This window comes from Callorhinus ursinus, unplaced genomic scaffold (assembly GCF_003265705.2).
Source record: "Callorhinus ursinus isolate GAN/ISIS: 27379988/994484 unplaced genomic scaffold, GSC_fseal_2.0 scaffold71, whole genome shotgun sequence".
Lineage (NCBI taxonomy): Eukaryota > Metazoa > Chordata > Mammalia > Carnivora > Otariidae > Callorhinus > Callorhinus ursinus.
In genome coordinates this window covers 4883339-4909624 of record NW_027397133.1, presented here as the reverse complement: position 1 = coordinate 4909624, position 26286 = coordinate 4883339, and the positions used below count along the sequence as shown (strand labels likewise).

Sequence of the window (26286 nt, the reverse complement as noted above, 5' to 3'; positions counted from 1 at the left end):
CCGGCCCGGCCCGGCGCCCCCCGCAGCCCCGGGCGCCGCGCGTCCAGCCCGGCCTGCGGCCCCAGCCCCTGCGCCGCTCGTCCGACCCGCGATCGTCCTCCGGACCGTGCCTCCTGGCCGCCCGGCCTGCCCGCGTGTGTGTTTTGATCTGGGCCGGCCTCCCGGCCGTCGGTCCCCACTGGTCGGGCCATGCCGAGTCGCCGCGTCGCCAGACCGTCCGCTGCGCCGGAGCTGGGGGCCTTGGGTAAGCGGGACCCGGGTTCAGGAGAGGAGTCTGGGGCGGGGCTGGAGATGCGGGGGTTCTGGGCGCCCCGGAGTAGGCTGGGGGTTCCTACAGGAGTCTAGGGGCTTTGGGGGGCGAGGCTGAGGGTTCAGTGTCCAGGGACAGTGTATTAGAGGGAAGGAAGGAGGCAGAAGATAGTGACGGGGTCCAGCCCGAGGTAAGAGGGAGGCGTCCCACTACAGAGTGAGAAGGGGGCGGGGCCTGACCCTGAGGCAAAGGAGGGGGCGGGGCCCGACTCCGGGAGGGAGGGGCGGGGCCTGACTCAGAGAAGGCGGGGCGGGAGCCGCTCCTGCGGGGTAGGGGCGTGGCCAGGCTCTCGGAGAGGGCGAGACGAGGGAGGGGCCAGACTCAGAGTGGACGAAAATGAGGGTTCTGTCTCACCGAAGGGGGCGGGGCCTGACTCTGAGAGCGAGAAGGGGGCGGAGCCTAACTCTAAGAAGGAAGCAAGGTCCTACTTGGAGTAAGGGGGAGGGACCTGACTCGGGCAGGGGAAAGGGGGAGGGCCTGTTCCGAAAAAAGCAGGGCGGGGCCTGACTCGGAGGAGAAAGGGGGGGGGGGGCTTGCTTCAGGAGAGAAGTGGCAGGGTCTGAGAGGGAGAAGGGGACGGGGTGACACTGAAAAAGTGAAGGGGTAGGGTCGACCCTGAGAGAAAGGACGGGGTGGGGGCTTTCCTAACTGAGGTTGGGAAGGGCTCCTCCGGACCCGACCTTGAGGAAGAGAAGGCGCCGGCGGCCTGAGTGTGGTGCAGGGTGGGGAGAATGACAGAAACTAGGGATCCGGTCCGTAAGTTAGAGAAGGAAGCAAGGCCAGACCCTGCGGGCGTTAAGGGTGAGGGGGCCTGATCCGAAGGGGCGGGGCCAGGAGAGGAACGGGGTGGGGCCTGGGAGACTCTCGGGTCCTCCCGCTGCATCTCCATCACCTCCTGAGACATGCCTCCCTCCCTGCAGGGTCCGCGGACCTCTCCTCGCTCTCGCTCGCCGTTTCCAGGACCACGGGTGAGCAGCCCTCCACAGTTCCGGCCCACCCGCGCGCTCGGGACGGGGGAGGGGGGAATCCTGTGGAGGTGGCTTTGGGCACGCCTCTGTCTGGGGTTTCGCCCAGGTCCACCTCAGCTTTCCTCTGACCGCCTGTGTTCGTCCCCGCCCGTTGAGATGGGGGCCCCAGGTGCCTCTGCCTCCCGGGTGGTTAGGAGCTGGACAGGTAAAACTAACCACCTACTCACCCTCTAAGAGGAGTCCACTTTAAAGATTTGCCATGTTAGTGCAGAGGGCAATAGTGACATGCTGGTGCCCTCCTCGCTCTGTGAATGCCTGCAAATCACTTCCCTCTGGGCCTCAGTTTTCCTCATCTGTAAGATGGACATAACATCACTGCCCTCCTTTGCCGGGGGATTAGGAGGATTCAATGAGCTGATACAGGCAGACTTTCCAAAGCAGTGTCTGGCACACAGTAAAGTCTCCGTAAGTGTTAACTGTTGATAGCTCGTTTTTATTATTATCATTGTTACTATTATTGTTATCAGACAGCCCGTAACAGTGGTTCTTAAACCTTTGTGTGCACCAGAGTCACCCAGGGAACTTGTTAAAACAGATTGTTGGGACCTACCTCTAGAGTTTCTGCTTCAGTAGGCCTGGGATCGGCCCTGAGAGTTTGCGTTTCTAGCAAGTTCCCAAAAGATGCTGAGAACCACTAGTCGGGAAGGTCCCTGAGCCAGTGCCGTCCAAAGTTCAGTGCCGCCCAAGAAAATGCAGAATCATGGCTAAATGACAACATCCTCTCTCTTATAAATCTGCTGAGATTCGGAAGGCAGGGACCGAGTCCTGCTACCATGAAGACTCAGCCCCTAGTGGGCTGGGGCTGGGCCTCCGTCCAGAGGTAGAATCTTGGGATGGACCCCAGCAGTGCTGGCCCAGCTGTGGAGGAGGCTCTGCCAGTTCTCTAACAGAGAGTGAGGACAATAGGGAAAGGTGGGGCATGGCACTGGGGACAGGTACTGCCTACGCACTGGTTCTGGGCAGGAACAAGGCTGAGGTTTTTTCTGGCCCAAGATCTCTGGTTTCAATTGAGAATAATGTGTGATGTCATCTCTTCAATAAATATTTATTGAGCGCCTGTTCGGTACCTCATCCTGTGCTGGGCAGTGCTGGGGACTCGTCGGTGACCGAGAGAGCCCTGACCCTGCCCTCATGGTTTCCCTACCTGGGTGGGGCGGCAGGCGCGTAGGCAATAAATTAAATGTGGATTATCACATGTGATAAAGGCTCTGAAGAAGTCTTGGGGTCAGTGAAATCTAACAGCAGTGTTAGGATGGGAGAACTAAATGCTGTGACAGAGTGGGAGGGGAAAATCTCCCTCATTCTGACAGGCTAGACGCATCCTGGGCCCTGGGTATACAGTGGAGATGGGGCAGACATGTCCCCTACTCTGAGGTGCTCACAGTCTACAGGAGGAGACAGATAAGAGTCCCTTAACACAAAGTCATACCAAATCCTAACCGGCGCCACGAAAATGGTAAAACAAAGGTATGTAATGATGAGTGACTGGAGCTATCTTAGGGGCGAGGGGGCTATCTTAGATAAAGTGGGCAGGGAAGGCCTATCTAGTAGGTGACATTTGAGCAGGGACCTGGAGGAGGAGGCGGCGGAGGAGGCCATGCAAAGAACTGGAGAAAGAGCATTCTGGCCGAGAACAGGCTGTGCTAAGGCCCTGAGGCAGGAAAGACATAACTGGTTTTCTGCTCACGCACGGCCCGTCCTGCCTGTCCCTGGATGGTGGCAGGTCTGTGTGGGAGGTTGGGGTGGGATGGAGTGTTATCCGAGTTGAGCCCTAAATAAGGAGAAGTTCCCAGTGTCTACGGGCTGAAAGAGGATTTCCCTCTCCCCCTCAAAAGATTTATTTATTTATTTGAGGGAGAGAGCGAGTGAGCAGGGGGAGGGGCAGAGAGCGAGGGAGAGGGAGAGAGGATCCTCTAGCGGACTGTTCGCCAAGCAGTGAGCCTGACACAGTCCGGATCCCAGGCCCCCGGGGGATCATGACCTGAGCCGATATCAAGAGTCGGCTGCTCAACGGACTGAGCCACCCAGGCGCCCCCGAAAGGGGATTTTTAGATAATAAGGCTATTAGCTAAGCTTCATGGAGGGGCCAGGGCGGTCAGACACGGTGCTAAGCAATTTACCTGTGTGATTCCGAATCCTCATGTTCACACCTTGAGATGGGAGCTCAGGCCTGATTTTATAGAGACTCAGAGAGGTGGAGAGACTTGCCCGAGGCCACACAGTGAGTGAGTGACAGATAGGCTTCGAACCAGCGTCTGTGTGACTCGACGCTTCATGCTCTGAAAGCAGGTCGGTTACTCTCTTCATTTTATAGACAGGGGGCCTGAATTCTAGAGAGGGAAAGCGGGTTGGTTACCCAAGTCCATAAAATTATGTCTCCCAACACTTTATCCACTGGCAGCCAGCACTTACGCAACACCTACTACTGCGGCAGTTCTGAGTGCTTCCCACGTATTAGCTCATTTAATTTTCACAGCAGCCCAATGAGGCATTATTACTGTGTCCATTTTACAGATGGAGAAACCAAGGCACAAAGGAGTGAAGTGAGGGGCTCGGGGTCCTCCAGTTATCAAGTTGCAGAGCCAAGATTGGAATTGAGGCAGTCCAAAGCTCAGGCCACCGCTGCCTGGGCCTCGGTTTCCCCCTCCAGCCCGGGAGCTCCTCAAGGGCCCAAAGTCTAACTCCTCTTCGGGTCCCCAGGTCATCCAGCACAGATGCCTAAGAGGGTTTTTCCAAGTTGAAGTGACCGGAGGTTGGCCTTGCCAGGGACCTACAGCCTGTCCTTTCTTCTGTCCCAGCCTCAGTGTCCCCAGCGACCAAGTGGGGGTATCTTCCCTTACCCTGCTGAATTCAGAGATCACATGAGATAAGGGGAGCTTTCCGAGGAGCAAAGGTCTGGCTGCCAGGAGCCACTCCCTGGGCGTTGGACGAGGAGGACAGATCTGGGAGCGGGGCAGGCTGGCGTTGATCCATCTGTGGCCAGCGGCTGGGGCAGGCAACCCTGGGAGGGACATCTGGCCCTGGCCAGCCCTGCCTAGCTGTGTGACCCCAGGCTTGCCGGCTCGCTCTGGCCTCCCCCTCGTCCTGTCTATGGAATGACGGGAGGTTTGTTTCGATTTCTCCATGGCCCCTTTCAGGACCGAGCTTTCCTGAGGAGGTGATGAGGGTCTTCCCCAGCGTTGCTGTTACTGTCCCCTCCGGGAGCAAATCTGGAATGGTGGGTGGGCACTCTGGAGGGACTGGGCCAGGATGCAGAGCGGGTGATTGCCTGGAGGTGAAGGGTCAGTGTCCTTGGATCTTCAGATACTAGCCAGTGACCCCAGTGGGGTTCTGTGGTGGGTTTTAGGGAGGGAACACCCCCACATCTCATTTAGAATCTTGGATGTTTAATTTTTTCCTGGTCATAAGACCCTTGGCTTCCTTGGATCCTCAACGATGCTTTATAATTCCCGGCCTCAGTGTTTTTTAGAAGGCACTTGAGGGTACCCTGACCCTGGGGCCCCAATATTGGGAGCTGAAGGGAGGGTAGCCCAAGAAGGTGAGATAGGGGCTGGGGTTTGGCACCCCAGGGAGCCAGAGCCCAGTTTCCCAGGATGGAGGAAGGGAGAAAGGGGGAGGGTTCCAGGTGGGGATGGGGTTGGGGAATCTGTCTTAAAACGTGAAAGTCTTGACCACTTTCTGGACCTCACCTTTCTCTTTCTCTTTCTCTTCCTTCCACAGATGAATTGGGTAAGTATCACAGGGCAGGCCTGGGGTGGGGGTTGGCGAGATGTCCAAGTGCTCACAGTGCGGGATCTGGGCCTTCTTTGCTGTCGGGTAGGACTGTTGGGGGATTTTAATGTTCCTGTTCCCAAAGTACCAGCAGTACGTGATACTTAGAAAAAAACTCCCCATGTCAGCTGCCTTTAGTGTTGCTATTACTGTGAGCATCAGTTAATTCTTTCAGTGAACTGTATTGAGCACCCACCATGTGCCAGGCACTGTTCTAGGCACCGGGGATTCAGCCACGGACCAAACAAGGTCCCCACCCTTCTGGAGCTGACACTCTGATGGGGGAGACAGTAGGAAAAGGAATAAATGAACAAGATCATGTCAGATTGGGCTAAGGGCTGTGGAGAAAATAACAGGAAGAAGAGCAGATGGCCTGGGAAGACACACACTAGATGGGCCTTTCAGAAGAGGTGACATTTGAGCTGAGACCAGAAGGACACGGAGCCAGCCAGCGTGGGTTGAATGGGGGGAAGCATGGACTAGGCAGATGGGGAGTAAGCATAACACCCCAAAGAGGGCCAGGCTTGCTGGGAGCAAGCAACAGAAAAGAGGCCGAAGGCCCGGGACAGCAGCGGGCCATGGCCCACGCCAGGCTCTGTGGCCAGGGTCAGGGGTGTGGGTTTTTGTTTGTTTGTTTTTCTGAGATGAATCGAGTTTGGGGAAGGTATTGTATGGGGAGGATGTTGACCTCGACTCTTAAGGGAGATGGGAGCCATGGGAGGGCTCTGAGCAGAGCAAGGTCAGGGTCTGACGTAAGCTACCTCTGGCTATGTGTGGGGGACAGACTTGGAGGAGGCCAGGTGGGGACCAGGAGCAGTGGTTCAGAGGGGAGACAGTGAGTGTGGACCGGGATGGAGCCAGGGGTGTGGGGAGAAGCAGTGGGAATGTAAACACATATTTGAGGTAAGAGGCGGAAGAAGTTCAAGGATGGGGAACAGTTGTGGGATCATGAGATGTGCAGGCTTCCAGCTTGGGCACTTGGTGGGTTGGTGGTGCAGCTGAGGTGGGAACTGCTGGGGCAGAGCAGCTATTATTCTTGTTATTATTAAACGGGGGCAAGGAGGAGGCGGGGACACCTGTTACCTGGCCCTACCTTTATCCAGGTGAGAGGGGATGGAGACGTGAATTCAGGTGCTGTTAGGGAGGGGAGTGGACGCGAAGCTGCAGGAGAAGGAGAACCCAGGCCGACCCCCGCGTCTGGCCTCAAGAACCGGGGAACTGTTTGCAAGGAGGGTAGAGGCTTTTTGGGGGGTTGGGAGCCGAGCCCCCCCCCCCCGCCCCGCCCCGCCCGCACTCGGCCCACAAGGAAGATGTCTTGAAGAAATGAATGGATGGGGGAAAGGCGGGGCGGCACAGGTCTCGGGCTGGGGTTCATCAGGCCTTTGCTTCTATCATCAGCGTCACCCCCTGTTTTTTGCTTCTCCCGCAGAGATCATCGACGAGTACATCAAGGAGAATGGCTTCGGCCTGGAGGGGGCGCAGCCGGGCCCGGGCGAGGGGCTGCCGCGCCTGGTGCCTCGCGGGGCGGCCTCCCTGAGCACCGTCACCCTGGGCCCCCCGGCGCCCCCGCCCCCGGCCACGCCGCCGCCCTGGGGCTGCCCCCTGGGGCGGCTCGTGCCCCCGGCCCCGGGCCCCGGGCCGCGGCCGCACCTGGTCATCACCGAGCAGCCCAAGCAGCGCGGCATGCGCTTCCGTTACGAGTGCGAGGGCCGCTCGGCCGGCAGCATCCTTGGGGAGAGCAGCACCGAGGCCAGCAAGACGCTGCCCGCCATCGAGGTGAGGCCCGGGCCCGGGGGTCTCGCGCCTCCCCGCCCCCGAGATCCGCGCGCTGGTATTCCTCGTGTAATTCATGGCGGTTATTATTATTGCCGTTGTTATTGTTGGAGCGGATAATACTCTCACCTGGCCCCGGATTCCAAAGGACATTCCAGGAAAGGCCTCCTTCAGGGCACTTGGCAGTGTCGATCAAAATCATCATTGCCGGGAAAGGCAGGGTGGCCTACAAGGGAGGCCCTAGTAATTGGAGTGGCCCTGTCTGAATCCCTATTCTGCCATTTACTAGCTCTGCAGCCTTGGGCTGGTTATTCAGTCCCTCTGTGCCTCAGTTTCCTTCTCTACAAAATGGGATAATAATAATAACAACTAACCACCAGGGGTTGTCGGGAGGCGTGAATGAGTTAAGAACACCTGCCAAGGGCCTCCAACATGCTCTGTGCTCAGGAGAGATGGAACTGGTGTTAGGACTATTGCCATCCTGACTCATAGGCCTGGCCATTCTGCTTCTAGGAAATTGACGATGTAGATAAGCCAGCCTCTGGGTGGAAAAGAGGGATGTGCCAGATTATCCCCTGCAGCCTTGTTGTGTAAAGAGTTGGAAACTGCAGAGGTAATCAGCGGGGCACTGGTGGGATAATCCGTGAACATCTATCTACACATTGGAATCCTATGCAGCCAAGCATCTGTGTGTGTGTGTGTGTGTGTGTGTGTGTGTGTGTGTGTGCGCGCGGATAAATATAAATACATACGGTTCACACAGAAAGATTTTAAAATGAAGCTGTCCCCTAGGTACTGATGTGGAACCATCTCCAAGATATATTAATAAACCAAAAAAAAATTTTTTTGAGGCACAGAACCCTCTGTAGGGGATTATACTACCTTTGGTGTTAAAAAAGGGGGAAAATAAGATTCTGTATTTGTATTTGCTGGTATGTGCCTACAGAAACTCTGGAAGGAAAAAAAAAGTCAAGACTTTTTTTTTGGTGGGGGGAGTGCTGAATGAATAAGGTACAGGTAAGGTTTTTCACTACATGCATCTTTATTTTGCTTTATCGTTTTAAATCATATGGCTCAAAACTTTCCAAAATGTAAATTAATTAATACATATTAACAGAATTTAAATTAAACTGAACAAAAGTTCACCACTCCTGCCCTCAGGCCCCAGGTTCCCCCCGAGAGGTGACCATTTTTTTTGAAAGACTTTATTTATTTATTAGACAGAGAGAGAGAGAGAGCGCACAAGCAGGGGGAGGGGGAGAGGGAGAAGCAGACTCCCCACAGAGCAGGGAGCCTGAGGCGGGACTCGATCCCAGGACCTCGGGATCATGACTTGAGCCAAAGGCAGATGCTTAACTGACTGAGCCACCCAGGAGCCCCGGTGACCATTTAAAAAAAAAAGAGAGATTTATTTATTTATGTATTTGAGAGAGAGAGAGAGAGCGTGCACACACATGTGCACACGCCTGCCAGGGAGGGAAGAGCAGAGGGAGAGAGAGAGAGAGAAATTCAAGCAGACTCCACACTGAGCACTAGCCCAAAGCGGGGCTCGATTCCATGACCCTAAGATCATGACCTGAGCTGAAATCAAGAGTCAGAGGCTCAACCAACTGCATCACCAGGCACCCCCAGAGGTGACTATTCTTGTCAATATCTCACGTATTCTTCTGGGAGGAGTTTATGATTATATAGGAACATATATACATACGTATGTACAGCCCCCCCCTTTGTACATAGAGAGGAGTATAATCTATATACTATTCTGACAGTGGTCTTTTTTGCTTAAGAATGTATCTTGAAGGGGCGCCTGGCTGCCTCAGTCTGGAGAGCATGCGACTCCTGATCTCAGAGTTGTGAGTTCGAACCCCACGTTGGGTGTAGAGATGACTTAAAAATAAAAAAAAAAATCTGGGGCGCCTGCGTGGCTCAGTGGAGTAAGTGTCTGCCTTCAGCCCAGGTCATGATCCAAGATCCCAGGTCCGGCATCTGGCTCCGTGCTCAGGGGGGAGCCTGCTTCTCCCTCTGCCTGCCACTCCCCCTGCTTGTGTGCACTCTCTCTGACAAATAAATAAATAAGATCTTTTAAAAATAAATAAATAAATAAATAAATCTTCAAAAACTGTATTTTGGAGCTCAGCTAAAATAAGCCTATTTAAAGCTGTCCCATTCTCTACCACTGAACCATTGCATGGGTGGGTGCTAATTCACTGTGCAGGTCCTCTCTTGGTGGGTATTTTAGGTTGTTTCCCGTCACCTCTTTTGCGCAAAGCTGTAGAGAACGACTCAGTTCATCTATTATTTCCTTCATGTCATGCAAATAACTTCTGGAATTGGAATTGCTGGACAAAGGTAATTTGATAGATATTGCCAAATTGCCCTCTGTGAGCATTGTACCCACGACTGTTTCTCCTAGCTGGTGTCTGAGAGGCCTGGTTCCTTGCGCCTCCCTGATACAGAGCCTCCGTGTGCTTCTGGATCTTTGCCCAAGTGTTTATTGAGTCTGAATTGGGTACTGATCATTGCACTAGCCCCGGGTTCTGGCCCAAGCTGCTCCCTGGCCATTGGCTCCCAGTGTCCTCTAAATTTCCCCCGACAAGGCAGATGGAGGGGCCCTGTTGAGTTATACATCCGCTCTACTCCCCTGCTCAGAACCCTCTCTTGGCTCCCTAGTGCCCTCAGGAGGAAGCCCAAGCTCCTCCCTGTGCCTCTAAGGCTCTCACTCTCTGACTCCTGTTGCCAGTTCCCAGCCAGCTCCTCCTCACTCACCACCCTCCAGCCACTAGGCCTTTCCCCATGCTGTTCCTCCTGCCTGCAGTGCTCTCCTCCTGAAGCCTGGTCACCCCGTACTCATCCGTGAGGCCTCAGCCCACGTCCGGGAAGCCTTCCTTGACCACCCTCCCCAGGTCCAAACTCCTTCATATGAGGTCTCCTGCTTCCCTCCTCCTCTCCCTCGATGGGATTTGTCCTCATAGGTTTACTAACAGAGCAACCCCGTCCTTCCCCCACCCTGCAGGAAGCAGTCAACATAGTGGTTACAAATATGCATTTCAGAGTCAGAAAGACATGGGTTTTAGTCTTACCAGCTGTATGAATTGCGGCGAGTCCAGTGCTTCTGCTGGCCTCGGTTTCCTCATCTGTAAAATGGGGTTGGAGTTCCCGGCTCCTATAGGATACTATGAGGAAACCAGGAAGGTGGACCAGCACCAGAGGAGAGGCTCCCTCTTTACTCAGTGAGGTGGTTGTTATTTGATTTGGCTCCAGACATTGTGGCCAAAAGCAGCACGCAGGGCAGAACATTCTGGCTAAAAGAATTGTTTACTTTGAAATGTATATTCCATCACCGGATTTTCAGGAATGGGACAAGGGTGATGCATTGAGGGGCATTTTCATAGTCCCTTATTTATCTTTAAGGATTTTGTTTATTTTTCCAATTGGCAGGGGATTTTTAAAAAATATTTTATTTATTTATCTGAGGCAGAGAGAGAGAGGGTGAGCGAGAGTGAGAGAGAGGTGGGGAGGGGCAGAGGCAGAGGGAGAAGCAGACTGCCCGCGGAGCAGGGAACCCGACATGGGGCTCAATCCCAGCACCCTGGGATCATGACCTGAGCTGAAGGCAGACGCTTAACCGACTGAGCCACCCAGGCGCCCCTGACAGGGTTTTTGGTTTTTTTTTTCAACTTTGTATCCCATCTTTTTCTTTTTAAAAATTTAAAACCTACATGCAATAGACAAGAATAGTGCAGTAAACATGCCTGTTGCCTTATTTGCTTCATGTCCTTCTCTCCCTTTACATAGACATTTATAGAGGGAGATTTGAAAGTCAGTTGGAGATAGGATGATACTTCGCCCAGAATGTTTTGGTGTGTGTCCCTCAAGAACAAGGATGTTTTCCAACAATGTAGGAGCTGTATAATCATAATACCATCACCACACTCTAGAAACTTAATACTCCTCCAAGGATATTATCTGATATTAAATCCATATGCTCATTAACCCCCAAATATTCTTTTTCTTTAAAGATTTTATTTTTCAGTAATCTCTACACCCAATGTGGGGCTCGAGCTCATGACCCCAAGATCGAGAGTTGCACGCTCCACCGACTGAGGCAGCCAGGCCCTCCTCCCTTCCCCCAAATACGCTTGAGGGCTGTTGTTCTTGTTGTTCACTTGTTTAATATTTGGTCCAGGATCACCTGCTGCGTTTAGCTGGCAGGTCTTGCCATGGTCTGAATGTTTGTGTCCCCCTAAAATGTATCCCTCAATCCTAGCCTCCAGTGTGATGGCATTAGAAGGGAGGGCCCTTGGGGAGTGCTGAGGTTATGAGGGCTGAGCTCTCATGACTGGATGGATGATTTTATAGAAGGGACTCCAGAAAGCTTGTGGGCCCCGTCCAGCAGGAAGAGGGCCTTCACTGGAGCCTGACCACACAGGCACCCTTGTCTCAACTTCCAACCTCCCACTGTGAGAGAGAAATTGCTGTCATTTGCGTGCCATCCAAGTTCACGGTATTTAGTGTAGCAGCCCACACGGACGAAGACAGATGTCTTTAGTGTCTTCAGACCTGAGTTTGTTTCTCCATCTGACTTCATGTTTGGGGTTGTGGACATTTGCAGAGGACAGGATCGGTGTTTTGTCGAATGTCCCACGTTCCGTGTTTGTTGGCTGTTTCCGGATCAGATCAGGTTGTGTGTTTTGGCGGGAACACCCCAGTGGTGATGCTGTGGCCCTTCTCGGTGTCTCACACCAGGAGACATGGGGCGGGAGTCTGTCCCACTCTCAGTGATGCGGCGTCAGATCCTGTGGTTAAGGCAGTGTATTAGTCTCTCCAGCTGCCGTAACGAACTACCACAGGCTGGGTGCCTTGGACAACAGAAATGTATTTTTTTTTAAAGATTTTATTTATGTATTTGACAGGAGAGAGAGAGAGCACGTACAAGCAGGGGGAGCGGCAGGCAGAGGGAGAAGTGGGCTCCCCGGGGCTCGATCCCAGGACCCCGGGACCATGACCTGAGCCGAAGGCAGACGCTTAACGACTGAGCCGCCCAGGCGCCCCAGCAGAAATGTATTGTCTTAGCACTCTGGAGGCTACAAGGCCAAGATCAAGGTGTCAGCAGATTTGGTTTCCTCCGAGGTCTCTCTCGTTGCCCTGCAGACGGCCTCCCTGTCACCATGTCCTTACTTGTCTGGTATCTCTTTGTGTGTCCAAACGACCTCTTCTTATAAGGACACCAGACAGATTGGATAGAGCCCATCCTAATGGCCTCATGAACTCAATCACCTCTTTAAAGACTCTGTCTCCAGGGCTCCCGGGTGGCTCAGTTGGTTAAGCGACTGCCTTTGGCTCAGGTCATGATCCCGGAGTCCCGGGATCGAGTCCCGCATCAGGCTCCCTGCTCGGCGGGGAGTCTGCTTCTCCCTCGGACCCTCCCCCCTCTCATGCTCTCTCTCTCTATCTCATTCTCTCTCTCAAATAAATAAATAAAATCTTTAAAAAAAATAAAGACTCTGTCTCCAAATACAGCCACATTCTGAGGTCCTGAGGTTTAGGGCTGCAACATATGAATTGCAGGGGGATGGCAATTTAGCCCATAAGAGCGAGTGCCCAGTGGGGCTCTTCATTGTAAGGGGACAGCTTTTCTTTGTAACGAGTAACTTATCTGTGGGGTGATACTTTGAGGCTGTGTTTTCCCCACCAGTTTACTTCTATGTCTTTCCAGGCAGTTTTTCTGGCTCGGTGTCAGTTTTGATTTCAGAGAGTTAGAACCGTAAATATCCAATAATAGGGGATGACCTCGTCTGGATGTGGATTCAGGATTTTTATTCCTATCTTTCAGAGTGGCAAACTGAGGCTCAGAGAGGGGAAGTTACTTGCTCAGAGGCACCCAGCAAGTTTACTGTAGTAATTACTAAGCACTCCTCTGTGCCTGGTACTTAATAATACCCATTCTACAGATAAACGTGGAATAAAGAGGTTTATCATGCAGATGGCCAGTGATAGAGCCGGGTATCAGGTCTGGCTTATCCCAAGGCCTCCTGTGACATCTTAAAGATGAGAAGCTTTCAGGCCTGCAGTTCTCATGAATCCTGAGACTGTTGACTCTGAACTTTTCTGAATCTCCTAATATTGCAGTGGGGAGCTGGTTAAATGAATAGCTTTAACCCCATCTGACTCAGTGGTATTTATAGACAATATTATGTCCCTCTACTCATAATCATCCCCCAAATCCATAATGCCCTAATATGAAGGAGAAATAAAAGGAAAACAATACAGCATAATAAGCACCTTTATTTCCATGTGTAAATGCTCAGGCACAGCCCCAGGGAATCATGATAAAGGTGGCAGTTGCTTGGGACCTCATGAATGCAGGCACCCCTACCTTTTTCTTTAAAGAGAATCTGGATGGGACGTCTGGGTGGCTCAGTCGATTAAGCGTCTGCCTTTGGCTCGCATCGGGCTCCTTGCTCAGCGGGGAGCCTGCTTCTCCCTCTGCCTGCCGCCCCCCCTGCTTGTGCTCTCTCTCTCTCTCTCATAAATAAATAAATAAAATCTTGAAAAAAATAGAATCTGGAAATCTGGAATAACAAGATGTTTCATACTTTTTATTTTTTTAAGATTTTAATTTATGTATTTGAGAGAGGAGAGAGAGAATGAGCGGGGTGGGGGAATGGGGGGTGGAGAGGGGGAGAAGCAGGCTCCCAGCTGAGCAGGGAGCCAGATGCCAGGCTGGATCCCAGGACCCTGGGATCGCGACCTGAGCCGAAGGCAGACGCTTAACCGACTAAGTCACCCGGGCGCCCTTTTTTTTTTTTTTTTATATTTTCTTAGGATTTATTTATTTATTTGAGAGAGAGAGGGAGAGAGAAACTTTAGCAGACTCGGAGCTAAGCGGGGAGCAGGAGATGGGGCTTGATCCCATGACCCTGAGATCCTGACCTGAGGCGAAACCGAGAGTCGGATGCTTAACTGGCTGCACCACCCCGGCGCCCCTGTCTCATACTCTTTAAATGCAGGCTCCATATTTTCCCCAAATTTGAACAAAAATTTCCACTCTTTTTGTAGTTTAAAACAAAGTTTTATGGAGGTATAATGTATATATACAAAATTGCACATACTTAATGCATACATTTTGATGAGTTTGGATGAAACATTTTTTTAATTACAGAAAAATGGGAAGAATAGTACAGTGAGCACCTGTGTGCCCTTAACCTGTATTTGCCAGTTGACGTTTTGCCACATTCACTGTATCTGTCATGCTCCTCCGGACAAACTCATGGGCACGCGCGCACACAGACAAATGCACACGTTGTTTTTGCTAAACTCTTTGCACCGTGCGTTGTAGATATCATATTACTTCACCGCTAGATATTTTAGTGGGCACCTCCTTTGAATAAGCTCCCGTGTGGTGACAATATTATTAGCATCCCTAGGAAAAGTAAAGATATCCCATTGTATCACCCAAAGTGTTAAATTTTCCAGTTGTCCCCAGAACATACTTTATAGTTGTTTCTTCCTCCTCAATCCAGGATCCGATTAAGGATCCTATGTTGCATTTGGTTGTCATGTCACTCTGACCTCTCCCACCTACCCCCCCAACTTTTTAAAAATCAAGTTGCAATTGATCAAATCTTACGTGTACAGCTCTATACATTTTTACATACATATACACTGTGTAATTACCAGCCAGGTCAGAATATATTATTTGTTTGATTTTCACCGAAATATGTTGCCCATCTTTTTACTGTCTTTCACGACACTGATTTTTTTCACCTGATGACCCGCGATTTGGGCTCATTTGAGGAATCACGGTGAGATTCGGGTGACATACTCCCGGAGGGTTGTCACAGAAGTGATGTCGTGCCTTCCCAGTGCACCCTGTCAGACTGCCCAGATCATTTTGACTCTGTATTGGTGATGCTGACCTTGATCACCTGATTTAGGTGGTGTCCAGTGGATTTTCCACTGTGAAGGTGCTTTCCTCCCCTGGTCATTAGTAAATTCTCTGTGTACGGTCCTTGGAGACCCTGTGTGCATCCAAGTTTTTAAAACTCACAGTGGCCAAAGAAAGCATATCTGTGGGGCAGCTATCCTGTTATGAGGCTCCCAGGCCACCAGCCAGAAGCCTTTGGTTTAGGATCTCAGAGGGGTCTTAAGCAAACCCCCTTCCATCATCCTGGGGAAGAAGGTTGGGAGCTATCAAAGGAAGCCCCAGGGAGTTTGGATGGGTGCAGGTGTCTGCCAGGGGACCCCCAAAATGCACCTGTCTCCCTGCAGCTCCGGGATTGTGGAGGGCTTCGGGAGGTGGAGGTGACCGCCTGCCTGGTGTGGAAGGACTGGCCTCACCGAGTCCACCCCCACAGCCTCGTGGGGAAAGACTGCACCGACGGCGTCTGCAGGGTGAGGCTCCGGCCTCATGTCAGCCCCCGGCACAGGTACTTGACCCCTGACCCCCAACCCTTCACCCCAGGTCACAGAGACGTGGAGGGGCTGAAGATCACCCAGGGAGACCTTAGGGCAAGGGGCCACTTGGCCAGATTCTCCCCACTGCATTTCCTGGACAGAGAGACCAAGGCCAGGCCTGGCGGGGGGTGGAGGGGCGTGCCTGGGCCTGGCCCCCTGCTGCACACACCTTCACACACAGTTGTATTCATCCCCATTTTGTCGAGGTGGAAACTGAGACTTGGAAGCATAAAGGAGCACAGATAGCCAATGGCAGGGCAGGGATTTGACTCCAGACCTGACTTAACTGCAAGATCATTCTTTCTTTCGCTTGATAATTTATACGTTTTTAATAAATAAAAAAATAAAAGGTTCAGAAAGACCATACAGTGAAAAATAAATTTCCTTCCACCTTTGGTCGTGCAGCTGTCCGTGGTCCTTCCTGGAGGCAATTACAAATATGCTATGCATGTATATTTTTCCCCCCTTACAAATGGTAGCAGACATTCGTACCTCGTTGTTATGTTCCAGTACATCTTGGAGATCATTCCTGTAAGCATTTAGAGCTGCCTTATCCTTTTTCTTGGCTGCATAGTATTCCAATGCACAGCTGTACACCGTTAATTGAACAAGCCCCCCTAGTAATGGGCCCTTAGGATGGTTCCAAGCTCCTGTGGCCCTGTTACTAAATGCATGGCTTTACGTATATATCATCTCTTCTCTAGGATAAATTCCTAGAGATGAACTCGCTGGCTCTAACTTCGGTGATTTACTCTCTGTAAACTTTCAGTGACTTATAAATTTAGCCAAGGTGTAAGGTCCATGAGAGCAGGGATTTTTGTCTCTTTTGTTCCCCGCTGTGTGCCCCCACATGCTGCCTGGCACACAGTAGGCGCTCAGGAAATATTTGTGGAATGAATGAATGCCGCCATATTGTCCTCCGGTACGTAACTGCTGATTACATTTACAGTCCTGCCCACCGTGGGTGAGAGTGCTTGATTCTTCACAACTTCACCGGTAGAGAACGTCACCAAACGTTTTGATCCTTGCTGTGCTGATGAGCTTTTTAAAAATTGGCATCGCATTGATGTTTAATTTGCAGTTTTCTTATTATAAAGGAGGTGGGCTAGTGTTTTCATGTGGTAAAGATGAAGGGCATTCCCAGGTGCTCTCGGAGAATCCCCAACACTCCTGAGAGGTTGAAACCCCAGGCCGCTCCTAATGCTGGGGCTCCTGAGACCGTGAGCCCCGAGGCAGCATCTTTGCTGGAGTCCTCCTGTGGGTTAGGGCTAGACCTGCCTCTTCATGAGTACCTCCCTTCACCCATTCCGCCCCCCTCCCCATTCAGCTTTAACAATCTGGGCATCCAGTGTGTGAGGAAGAAGGAGATCGAGGCCGCCATTGAGCGGAAGATTCAGCTGGGCATCGACCCTTACAACGGTGAGTCCCAGAAACTAAACTGACTGTCATGTCCTCCTGAACCCCTTATGCCCTCGGCCACCCCGTCCCCTCCCCTTCTCCCTTCTCCGGTATCCACTGTCTCCCCAGCCCTCTCTGCCATCTCCATCCCCCACCCTCAGCCTTCCCATATCTCTCCTACAGCCGGCTCCCTGAAGAACCATCAAGAGGTGGACATGAATGTTGTGAGGATTTGCTTCCAGGCTTCATATAGGGACCAGCAGGGACAGATGCGCCGGATGGACCCTGTGCTCTCTGAGCCTGTCTATGACAAGAGTGAGTCTAAGGTGCTGGGCGTATTAGGATTGTTGTTGGCCACAGGTCCTGGAAAGGCCCAGGGATGATGGCATGGACGAACAGGGAGTTCTTTATTTTTATTTGTCTCATTATTAAGTCTGTTCGTGTTGACTCAGCTGCTCAGCAATATCAGGGCAGTGGTTCAGCTCTGTGATTCCCTTGGTTGTGAGCTGGTTGCCACAGCTTCAGATATCATGTCTGTGTTCAAGGCATGAGGGGGCAGTGTCACCCTATATGGTGTGCAGGCTGTACACTGCCCAATTCCAGTGGTCAGCATTTATCAGGTAGCCCATGGAAATGAGGCCTCCTTGTATTGTAGAGTGCACAACCTGTCCCACTATACTAGGCAATTCTAGGGAAGACGCAGCATGAGCAGTGATACTTTTTTCTCTTTTATATGGAACATAATATATTCCCCAGAATCCCCCCGGTAGACTTCTGCTTCTGTCTCATTGGCCAGAACGTGGTCTCATGGCAGCCCCTAGTTGCAAGGGAGTCTGGAAAAGCAAGTATTTAGTTAGGGTTTCCATCATCTACAGAGGGAGATGAGCATGGAAGAAGAGATTGGGAATGGCTGTTAGGTTTTAGCAGCCACAAGCCTCAAAATGGGGAGGGAAGTTAATCCAGCCACGGCTTTCATGTATGCAAGTGATAGAATTCCAATTCAAGTGGGATGAAGGAGAAAAAAAGAAGAATTTGTTTGTTCCAGTAACTAAAAAGGTCCAGAGGTCGTGAGGTGCTTCAGGTCTGGCTGTATCCAGGTGCTCAGTGATGTCATTAGGGATCCGTCTCTTTCCAGCTCTCAGCTATCCTTTCTTCAAGTTAGAGTCATTTTTGGCACAGCGCTCCCACGGTGGGAGCAAAATGACTGTATGCAGCTCTAGGCTTATATCCCACCAGCTTGGAACCTCTTCCCCAGATGCCCAAAGAGAGCTTCTCTTACCCAGTATTTTTGGTTGGAGTCTCAGGGCTCTCATTGGCCTGGTTTTGGTCATGTGCTCCTCTCTGACCAATCAGCTATGGCCAGAGGGAGGCAATGCTCTAATTGGTCAGGTTTGGGGGCACGTGATCACTGCTGAGCTAGGGAGTGGGTTCCGCCCTACCCGATCCTCAGGACTGAAATGGGGCAGGGGGGCTGTTTCCCAGAAGGGAAATAGAGGGGCTCTTAACAGAAGAAGGGCCAGGACTACTAGATAGGCAAAACCACAGGTCTCCACTATGCGTTTCAGGCCGTTGATCCTCGTCTAAGTAGGGTCTTGATCCCTGACCCTGCCAACTCTCGTCTGAGGGCTGATGGTCTCCCTTTGGCGGGACGCTCACATGGAAGACTCGCGACTGTCCACTGACCCCTCTGAGCATCTTCTTTTTCTCCCCGTACCACGGTCCCGGGGAGGATCGGACGCCCCGGCTTCCCCATTTCCCATCTCTGCATGGCGGGGGGTGGGCACCCACGGGGTACCTGATGAGGGTTTGATGACTGAATTCTCCTCTTTTCTTAACATACCACTCCCTCCTGCGCTTGCACAGAGTCCACAAACACGTCAGAGCTGCGGATTTGCCGGATCAACAAGGAGAGCGGGCCGTGCACGGGTGGCGAGGAGCTCTATCTGCTGTGCGACAAGGTGCAGAAAGGTGAGGGACCTGGGACAGCGTGTGGGTGGAGTGGCATTGGGTGGCTTGCCGTGCGCGCGGGAGCCGGGGAGCCCGGGAGGGTGGGAGCATGAGACAGAGCTGGTTAACACGGGCAGCGCAGTGGAAGGATCCAGAACTCTGGTTTTGGAGTCAGACTGCAACAGCCCATGGGTTCATTCACTCACGGAGCTCCTCACTCACTGGCTCATGTACAAAGATGGAGAGCCCTGTGTGATGGCCATGCTGGGTGCCAGGCAGGGCTCCCCACCACGAGCTGGGGTTGGGGGGGAGGAACTCCGACATTAAAATCCGCAATTACATAAATAAATGCTTTATGGTGACTTGATAAGGAGATGAAGAAAACAGAATGGGAGAAGTATCTTCTCCACTTCATTCATGTCTGTTTAAATGTCCCTTCTTCAAATAGGGTTTTAAAAAAACAAGTGTGGGCACCTGGGTGGCTCAGTCGGTTAAACCTCTGACTCTTGATCTCAGCTCAGGTCTTGATCTCAGGGTAGTGAGTTCAAGCCTGGCGTTAGGCTCCATGCCCAGCTTGGAGCCTACTTAAAACAACCGCAACACCATAAAGCCAGCGACAGGTGCACCCTGCATTACCTGGCTGGCGAGAGCTTTCCCTCTGACTGTATATATCTTTTCTGTATCCTTTGCATTTTTTATCCTGTGACTCTATTGTAAATAACATCACCACCAAGGGTATTAAAGAGCTAACATGTATCTTGCTCTTACTATGTGCCAAGCTCTGTTATAAGCACTTTCTACACCTCACTTATTAGATCATCTGATTGCCTAACAGTTCTATCAGGTAGATCCAATTATTACCTCCCTTCTATAGATGAGGAAACTAATGCACAGAAAGGTTAAGTAACTTGCACAAGGTCACACACGGAGGCAGGAAGAGACAGGATTTGAATGGTCTGTGCTCATAATCATTCTTCCGGAAAAATAAGAAAGAAAGAGGGTTGAAAAAAACTTCAGGAAGATGGAGAAAAAGTAGTATTTGGAGAAAGGAGATAGGGAGGAATGGCTGGAGGGGTTGTGGGCACAATTTTACTCAGTGGGGCCAGGGAAGACCACTGTCAGGAGATGCCATTGGAGCCATGAGGCATCCATGTGAGTCTCTATAGGGAAGAGTAATTCAGCAAAGGGAACAGCAAGTGCAAAGGCCCTGGGGTGGTAGCAGGTCTCATTGTTGGAGGAACAGCAAGGTCAATGGGGCGGGAGGGGAACAGAGTGGGAGAACCTGTCACAGCCTCAGGGATCCCTTCCCATCCTTTCTCATGCTCTGTGATTATACAGTTAACGTCTGTCTCCCCCCTGGGTTGTATGGGGCAGGGCTCTCATGGTGAGCAGTTGTTTCCCCCAAACTACCCAGTCCAGGGTCAAGCACCCATGAAGTTCTCAGGAAAAAATATTTATTTTTTTTACTTGTTCATTTTTTGGGGGGGCCACAAGTTTCACTCTTTAAAAATTTTTTTTAAAACCATTTTAAAGTGTAAATTCAGTGGCACTTAGTACACTCACAATGTTGTAGCACCACTGCTACCTAGTTCCAGGACATTTTCATCACCCCAGAAAGAAACCTCATACCCCATTATGCCATATAAGCACTCACTCCATTTTCTTCCCTCCTCTAACCCCTGGCAACCACTGATCTGTTTCTGTCTGTGGATTTGCCTCTCCCGGACATTTCGTATAAATGGCATCCTACACTATGTGGCCTTGTGTGGCTGGCTTCTTTCACTTAGCTTAATGTTTTCAGGAATCATCCACATGATAGTACGTATCAGTGCTTAATTCCTTCTTATGGCGGGATGATAGTCCATTGTATGGATATCTAATTTGTTTCTCCATTCGTAAATTGGTGGACATTTGGGTGGTTTCCAACTTTTGGCTATCATAAAGTGTTGCTACAAACATTTGGACGTTTGCGTTTAAGTTTTTGTTTGAACACCTGTCTTCAGTTCTTTTGGATATGTGCCCGGGAGTGGGAGGTTCTTATAAAATTTTGAGTGAATGAGCAAATGGAGATTGAGTGGTTCCTCTGCGCTGGGCCCTTGTGTTAGGCAGTGCTGGGACATAGTGAGGACAGAAACAGGCCCGGGCTCTGCTCTTGCAGGGCTCCCAGTTCAGGGGGGTAGGGAAAGAAACACAAATTACAAGTGTGAGTTCTGCTGAAAGGGAAGAAGACCAAACGCTAAAACTGGATGGAAGCACCAAAACAACAGGAAGACCAGATATGGGCTGGCCATGTTGGAAGGCTTCCCAGAGGAGATGATATTTGAGCCAAGATCTGAGGAATGCCAAGAAGATGGTTAGGGTCCTGGGGGTTGGGGCCAGAGCAGGGAAACCGTTCCACATGTGTGCGAATAACTAGAGGCAGATGTGAGTCTTGTTCCATCGTTTGTTCACTGTCCAGCCTCGGACTGGTGATTTCACCACCCTGAGCCTCTGTTTCCTTATCCCTAAAATGAGTTGGTGTTAAGATGAGACAGGATCTTACTTATCTAAGAACTACACTACAAAGAGTTAGCATAGACTGAGAATTTCTGAGCACCAGGCATGAAGCTAGTACTTTGCGTTCTAAAATAAAATAAATAAAATCTTAAAATATTTATTTTTTTAAAGATTTTATTTATTTATTTGACAGAGAGAGAGAGCACAAGCAGGGGGAGTGGCAGGCAGAGGCAGAGGGAGAAGCAGGCTCCCCTGAGAGCAGGGAGCCCAATGTGGGACTCGATCCCAGGACCACGACCCGAGCTGAAGGCAGTCGCCCAACCAGCTGAGCCACTCAGGCACCCATTTATTTTAGAGAGAGAGGGAGAGAGAGAGAGAGAGCGAGAGCGAGAACGTGTGCGTGCATGCCTGAGTTGGGAAGGGGCAGAGGGAGAGGGAGAAAATCTCAAGCAGACTCCCCGCTGAGCATGGAGCCCAAGCAGGGGGTCGGGGTTGGCTCGATCTCATGACCCTGAGGCCATGACCTGAGCCAAAACCAAGAGTCAGACGCTTAACCAGCTGAGCCACCCAGGTGCCCCTCTTAGTTTTATTCTCAAGAATATCAATATTGGGGGCACCTGGCTATTTCAGTTGGTAGAAAGTGCAAGTCTTGTTCTTGGGGTTGTGAGTTCAAGCCCCGTGTTGGGCACAGAGCTCACTTAAATGTATTTAAACTTAAAAAATATATATATATGTGTATATGTATTTTTTTAAAGAGAATATCAATATTGATTTGGGGGGAGGCTGAATGAGTTGGGGGCCCGGTGGGCCAGTGTCCTGGCTCAGCTGATGTCCCCACTTTCCCGCCAGAGGATATATCGGTGGTGTTTAGCAGGGCCTCCTGGGAAGGCCGGGCTGACTTCTCCCAGGCCGATGTGCACCGCCAGATTGCCATTGTGTTCAAGACACCGCCCTATGAAGACCTGGAAATCGTCGAGCCTGTGACCGTGAATGTCTTCCTGCAGCGGCTTACGGATGGGGTCTGCAGTGAGCCTCTGCCCTTCACGTACCTGCCTCGGGACCATGGTAACCATGGCAATCCTGGGTGACCCCTGCTGCCCAGAGACCAGGTCTTTGGCCTAGAGGGGCCAAGAGGCAGAAGTAAAATGCAGGCTCATAACTGCACAGACTGAGGTTCAGTTCCTGGCTCCACCTCTTACTGGTTGTGTGACCTTGGCCTCTCTCTGAACCTCAGTCTCCTCCTGTGTAAAGTGGAAGTAATAGTACCTATCTGATGGCATGTGGGGACTATTTGATTATTTCTCCCCTCAGCATGCCTGCTCATGCCTGGCCCTGTACTGGGTGGTGCTGGGGACATAGCAGTGACCCATGATAGCCCCAGCCCTGCCCTCATAAATCTCACAGTCCTTTAGTGGGGATGGAATTGCTCAGGGGACTCAGATTGCTCAGAGGGGGCATCTGACCCAGGCTTAGAGATGAGGGAGGGCTTCCTGGAGGAGGGGGACGGCTGAGCTGAGAATGTGGGGATGACTAAGCAGTTCTCCAGGGGAATTGGGAAATAGTGTTTTAAGCAGCTGGAATAGCAAGTGCAAAGGCCCTGAGGCAGGATTGTGCCTGCAGTGTCCCAGGAAAAACAAAGAGGCCAATGTGGCTAGAAGGGGATTTGGGTTTCATTCTGATTAAGATGTGGACATCTATTTGCATTAGTTGGCCAAGAACTAGAACAGCTCAATGACTTCCTAATGGTCTCTATAATTCTTAATTATTATTATTGATGGATAATGTTGCCCCTGGTATCTCCTGAACAGACAGCTATGGCGTGGACAAGAAGCGGAAACGGGGGATGCCTGACGTCCTCGGGGAGCTGAACAGCTCTGGTGTGTCCCCTCTGCCCCTTTCCACACTCATCTCCAGGTTCCTGGGAGGGGATGGCTAAGCCCTAGGCTGGGGAGGAGGGGCTCTGAGGGTCCAGGGTTCCTCATCTCTGCCTTCCCTCAGACCCCCATGGCATCGAGAGCAAACGGCGGAGGAAAAAGCCAGCCTTCCTGGATCACTTCCTGCCCAACCCCAGCTCAGGTGAGTCATGGCTCAGGTGGGTCTGAGGGTGAGCTGCAGCCCTGCTTCTGGCCTCTTCAGCGTCCCCCCACCAAAGCTCCCCGAAGGCCAGGAACTCACATCTTAGGCAGCAGCATGAAGTAGAAAGAGCAGTTCTGGACACAGTCTGGAGGCTCCCATCTCCGCTGGGCCATTCCCCTGCTGTGCGATCCTCACCAAGTTGCTCCATCTCTCAGAGCCTCAGGGTCTCCTCTGAGAAGTTTCACCGTATACCTCCCTCATTGACCTTTTAGATTTTAATGAATTTATTTTTACAGACACTATATAACGGGCACATAAGTGCAGTTTGTATGTTTACTCACTGAATTTAAATCGCATCACTCCCCCCCACCGTCGTTTTACTGGTGAGGAAACCGAGGCCCAGAAAGGTGAAGTCTCTTAGCTGAGGTCACCGAGTCTGCGGTGGAGCTGGGAGCTGTACCTGGGCACATGTACAGATGAGGGATGAAACACTATGTAGAATGGGTAGCAGGGAATAGATGGTAGATAAACAGGAGGGGTTGTCAGAGCCAGCCAACCTGAATTCAGAGCCTGTGTCTAGCCCAGCCACCCTCTGGCCTGTTCTCCCCACACCTTTATCTCAACTCACACGCCAGCCTCCACTTCCCATGGACTGCAGCCCTATCTGGCTGCCATCAGAAGCCTCCCCACCTGCTGACCACTAGCTCTAAGAATGCTGCCCCCCAATACCCCAGCTACTGCAGGGTCCCAGCTCCCAGCCGACCCGCCAACAGCCAACCACTCAGAGTCTGCTGAGTCTGGACCACTCCAGCCAGTCCCACCCGGGAGGTTTCAAGTATCACCTGTTGCTCCCCCTATCCACTGCACCTGGTAACCAATGCCCAGAGCTCCACCTATAGCAACCACCAATCCTAGCCCGCTTTACCAGCCTTCAATCCCGTTTCCAGAGCCTCTCCTCATTGGCCACCTGCCATTCATCTACCTCCTCCATCACCCCAATTTCTCAGTGCCTAAAGGCCCCCCGCCCCTCTCATCCTTGGGGAAAAGCTGCTCTGGCGTGATAGTATAATGGTTAGGGGCATGGCCTCTGGAATCAGACCAAGTTTGGATTCTGAGGCCTGAATTTAGCCATCGTGTGACCTCTTTGGGATCTCATTTGTCAGATGGAAACCTTACCTCTTAGGGTCCTTTTTGGAATTTAGTGAGGTCATATGACACAGTTAGTTAGCATAGTGGCTGGCACAGAGTTAGTGCTCAGATCTTAGGAACTTGCCAGACAAGAATGCCACCTGCATTTGTGATGATCATGTTTAGCTGCTTTCATAGTAAAACCCAAGTTAACAGGGGCTTCAACAGGCTAGAACTTTATTTCTCCTCTCAGATAAACAGAGGTAAATAGTCCTGGGATGGTTTGAAGGTTGTATGATCATCAGAGACCCAAGCATGCTCTTGCCATTTTCAACTCATAGTTTCCATCTCATGGTCCAAGATGGCTGCCAAAGCTCGAGCCATCATGCCCACCTTCCAGCCAGGAGAACTTAGTCACATGACCACATTTAGCTGTAAGGGAGGCTGGAAAATAGAGTCCCAGCAGCCCTGGGTCCCTTTCTGAGATAAGCATAATATGCCTTTGCTGGTGAGATTTGTCTTGTCTCAGAGAGAGACTCTCCTAATGACACATAATTTTACCTTCCAGTGTGGGGACTGGTGACTGCTCATTTGGGTCTCCCGTGTGTGGGGATTTCACTTTTTGGGTGGCCTCTATAATTTGGGGGAGAGGGGACTTTAGAGCCTCTTCAACTTCCTTATTTTTTGGAAAAACTCCCCAGCCCTGCAGGAGCATGGTTTGAACCCTGGTGCTACAACACTCCAGCTATGTGTGACTGGATTATTTTGCCTCAGTTTGCTTATTAAACGAGAATGGTGATAGTCCCTACCTCGGGGTTCTCCTTGGGATTAAAGGAGGCCACAGTGATGATGCATTTAGTACTATCAGGGCACTGGTGTTAGAGCGTGGCCAGAAGTCGCCGCTAAAGCCATCCTACTTCCTTCTGCCTTTTCATCCCTGCAGGCCCGTTCCTCCCGCAGTCAGCCCTGCTGCCGGACACAGACTTCTTCCCTGGCACCGTGTCCCTACCCGGCCTGGAGCCCCCCGGTGGGCCGGACCTCCTGGACGACGGCTTTGCCTACGATGACGCTGCGGCCCCCACACTTTTCACCATGCTGGACATGCTGCCCCCCGCGCCGCCACTCGCCAGCGCTGTCGTCACGGGCAACGGGGCTGTCGGGCCGGCTGTTGGAGAGCCTTCCGGCCCCGAGCCAATGACGCTGGACTCATACCAGGCCCCAGGCCCCGGGGACGGGGGCACTGCCAGCCTTGTGGGCAGCAACATGTTCCCCAACCAGTACCGCGAGGTGGGCTTTGGGGGAGGCCTCCTGTCCCCAGGGCCGGAGGCCACGTAGCCCCGAGGCGCTGGAGGAGAGGCGCTGGGTGGGGAGGAAGGGAGGTGGAAGGGGCCGTGCAAACCCAACCAGGATGTCCAGCACCTCCATCCTTGGGCCACCCTTGGTCAGTCTTCCGACCTCCTCATCCTTCTGATTGGGACATCTTCAGCGCTGGTGAGAAGCTCCGTAGCACCGGTTTCCCCTGAGCCCATTTTACAAATGAGAAAACCGAGTCCGGAGAGGAAAAGGGGCTTGGCTCCCACGCACCAGCTTGTAAAGCTGCCTCAGCCCCCACGAGTGGGGGCACCTTCTCCAGGCGGATTCTGGAGTGTACATATGGGAGAAAGGTGCAGATCCTCAGCTCTCCTACCCCGAGCTTGAAGGTGGGGGGTAAAGGTTGTTTGTTCTGAGTCTTCCCAAATAAAGATGAGTTTTTGAGCCTCTGGAGTCTGGTCTCTTCTCCGCTGGGGAAACACCCCAGGGCCCGCACGCCGGATCCCTCCGGGAACTCCTCGGCTCCGCCTCTCACGGCCGCACCCTCCAGGCCCCGCCCCTCCCCTTCAGGGCCCGCCCTTCGCGTCGGCG

General features: G+C 51.9%; 1 protein-coding gene across 2 annotated transcripts; it reads left to right on the top strand.

The window, feature by feature from the left end:
* On the top strand, window positions 1-26139 carry RELB (RELB proto-oncogene, NF-kB subunit). Of its 2 annotated transcripts, none has more exons than XM_025849600.2 (11): window positions 1-244; window positions 1231-1278; window positions 6539-6885; window positions 15154-15311; window positions 16667-16758; window positions 16921-17052; window positions 18601-18705; window positions 22030-22245; window positions 22989-23057; window positions 23179-23256; window positions 25328-26139. In XM_025849600.2, exons 1-11 carry the CDS (start codon window positions 190-192, stop codon window positions 25717-25719), a joined length of 1692 nt encoding a protein of 563 aa, XP_025705385.1. In that variant the 5' UTR covers window positions 1-189; the 3' UTR covers window positions 25720-26139. The 2 variants fall into 2 exon arrangements, with proteins under 2 accessions (XP_025705385.1, XP_025705383.1); XM_025849598.2 differs by lacking the exon at window positions 1-244 and adding an exon at window positions 882-1111.
* Window positions 26140-26286: the final 147 nt, after the last annotated feature.

Coding starts and splice junctions, on each gene's coding strand:
- RELB (XM_025849598.2), top strand. CDS start 1,042: ATGACAGAAACTAGGGATCCGGTCCGTAAGTTAGAGAAGGAAGCAAGG. Junction 23,058..23,178: donor CGGGGAGCTGAACAGCTCTG/GTGTGTCCCCTC, acceptor GCCTTCCCTCAG/ACCCCCATGGCATCGAGAGC. Junction 23,257..25,327: donor CCTGCCCAACCCCAGCTCAG/GTGAGTCATGGC, acceptor TCATCCCTGCAG/GCCCGTTCCTCCCGCAGTCA.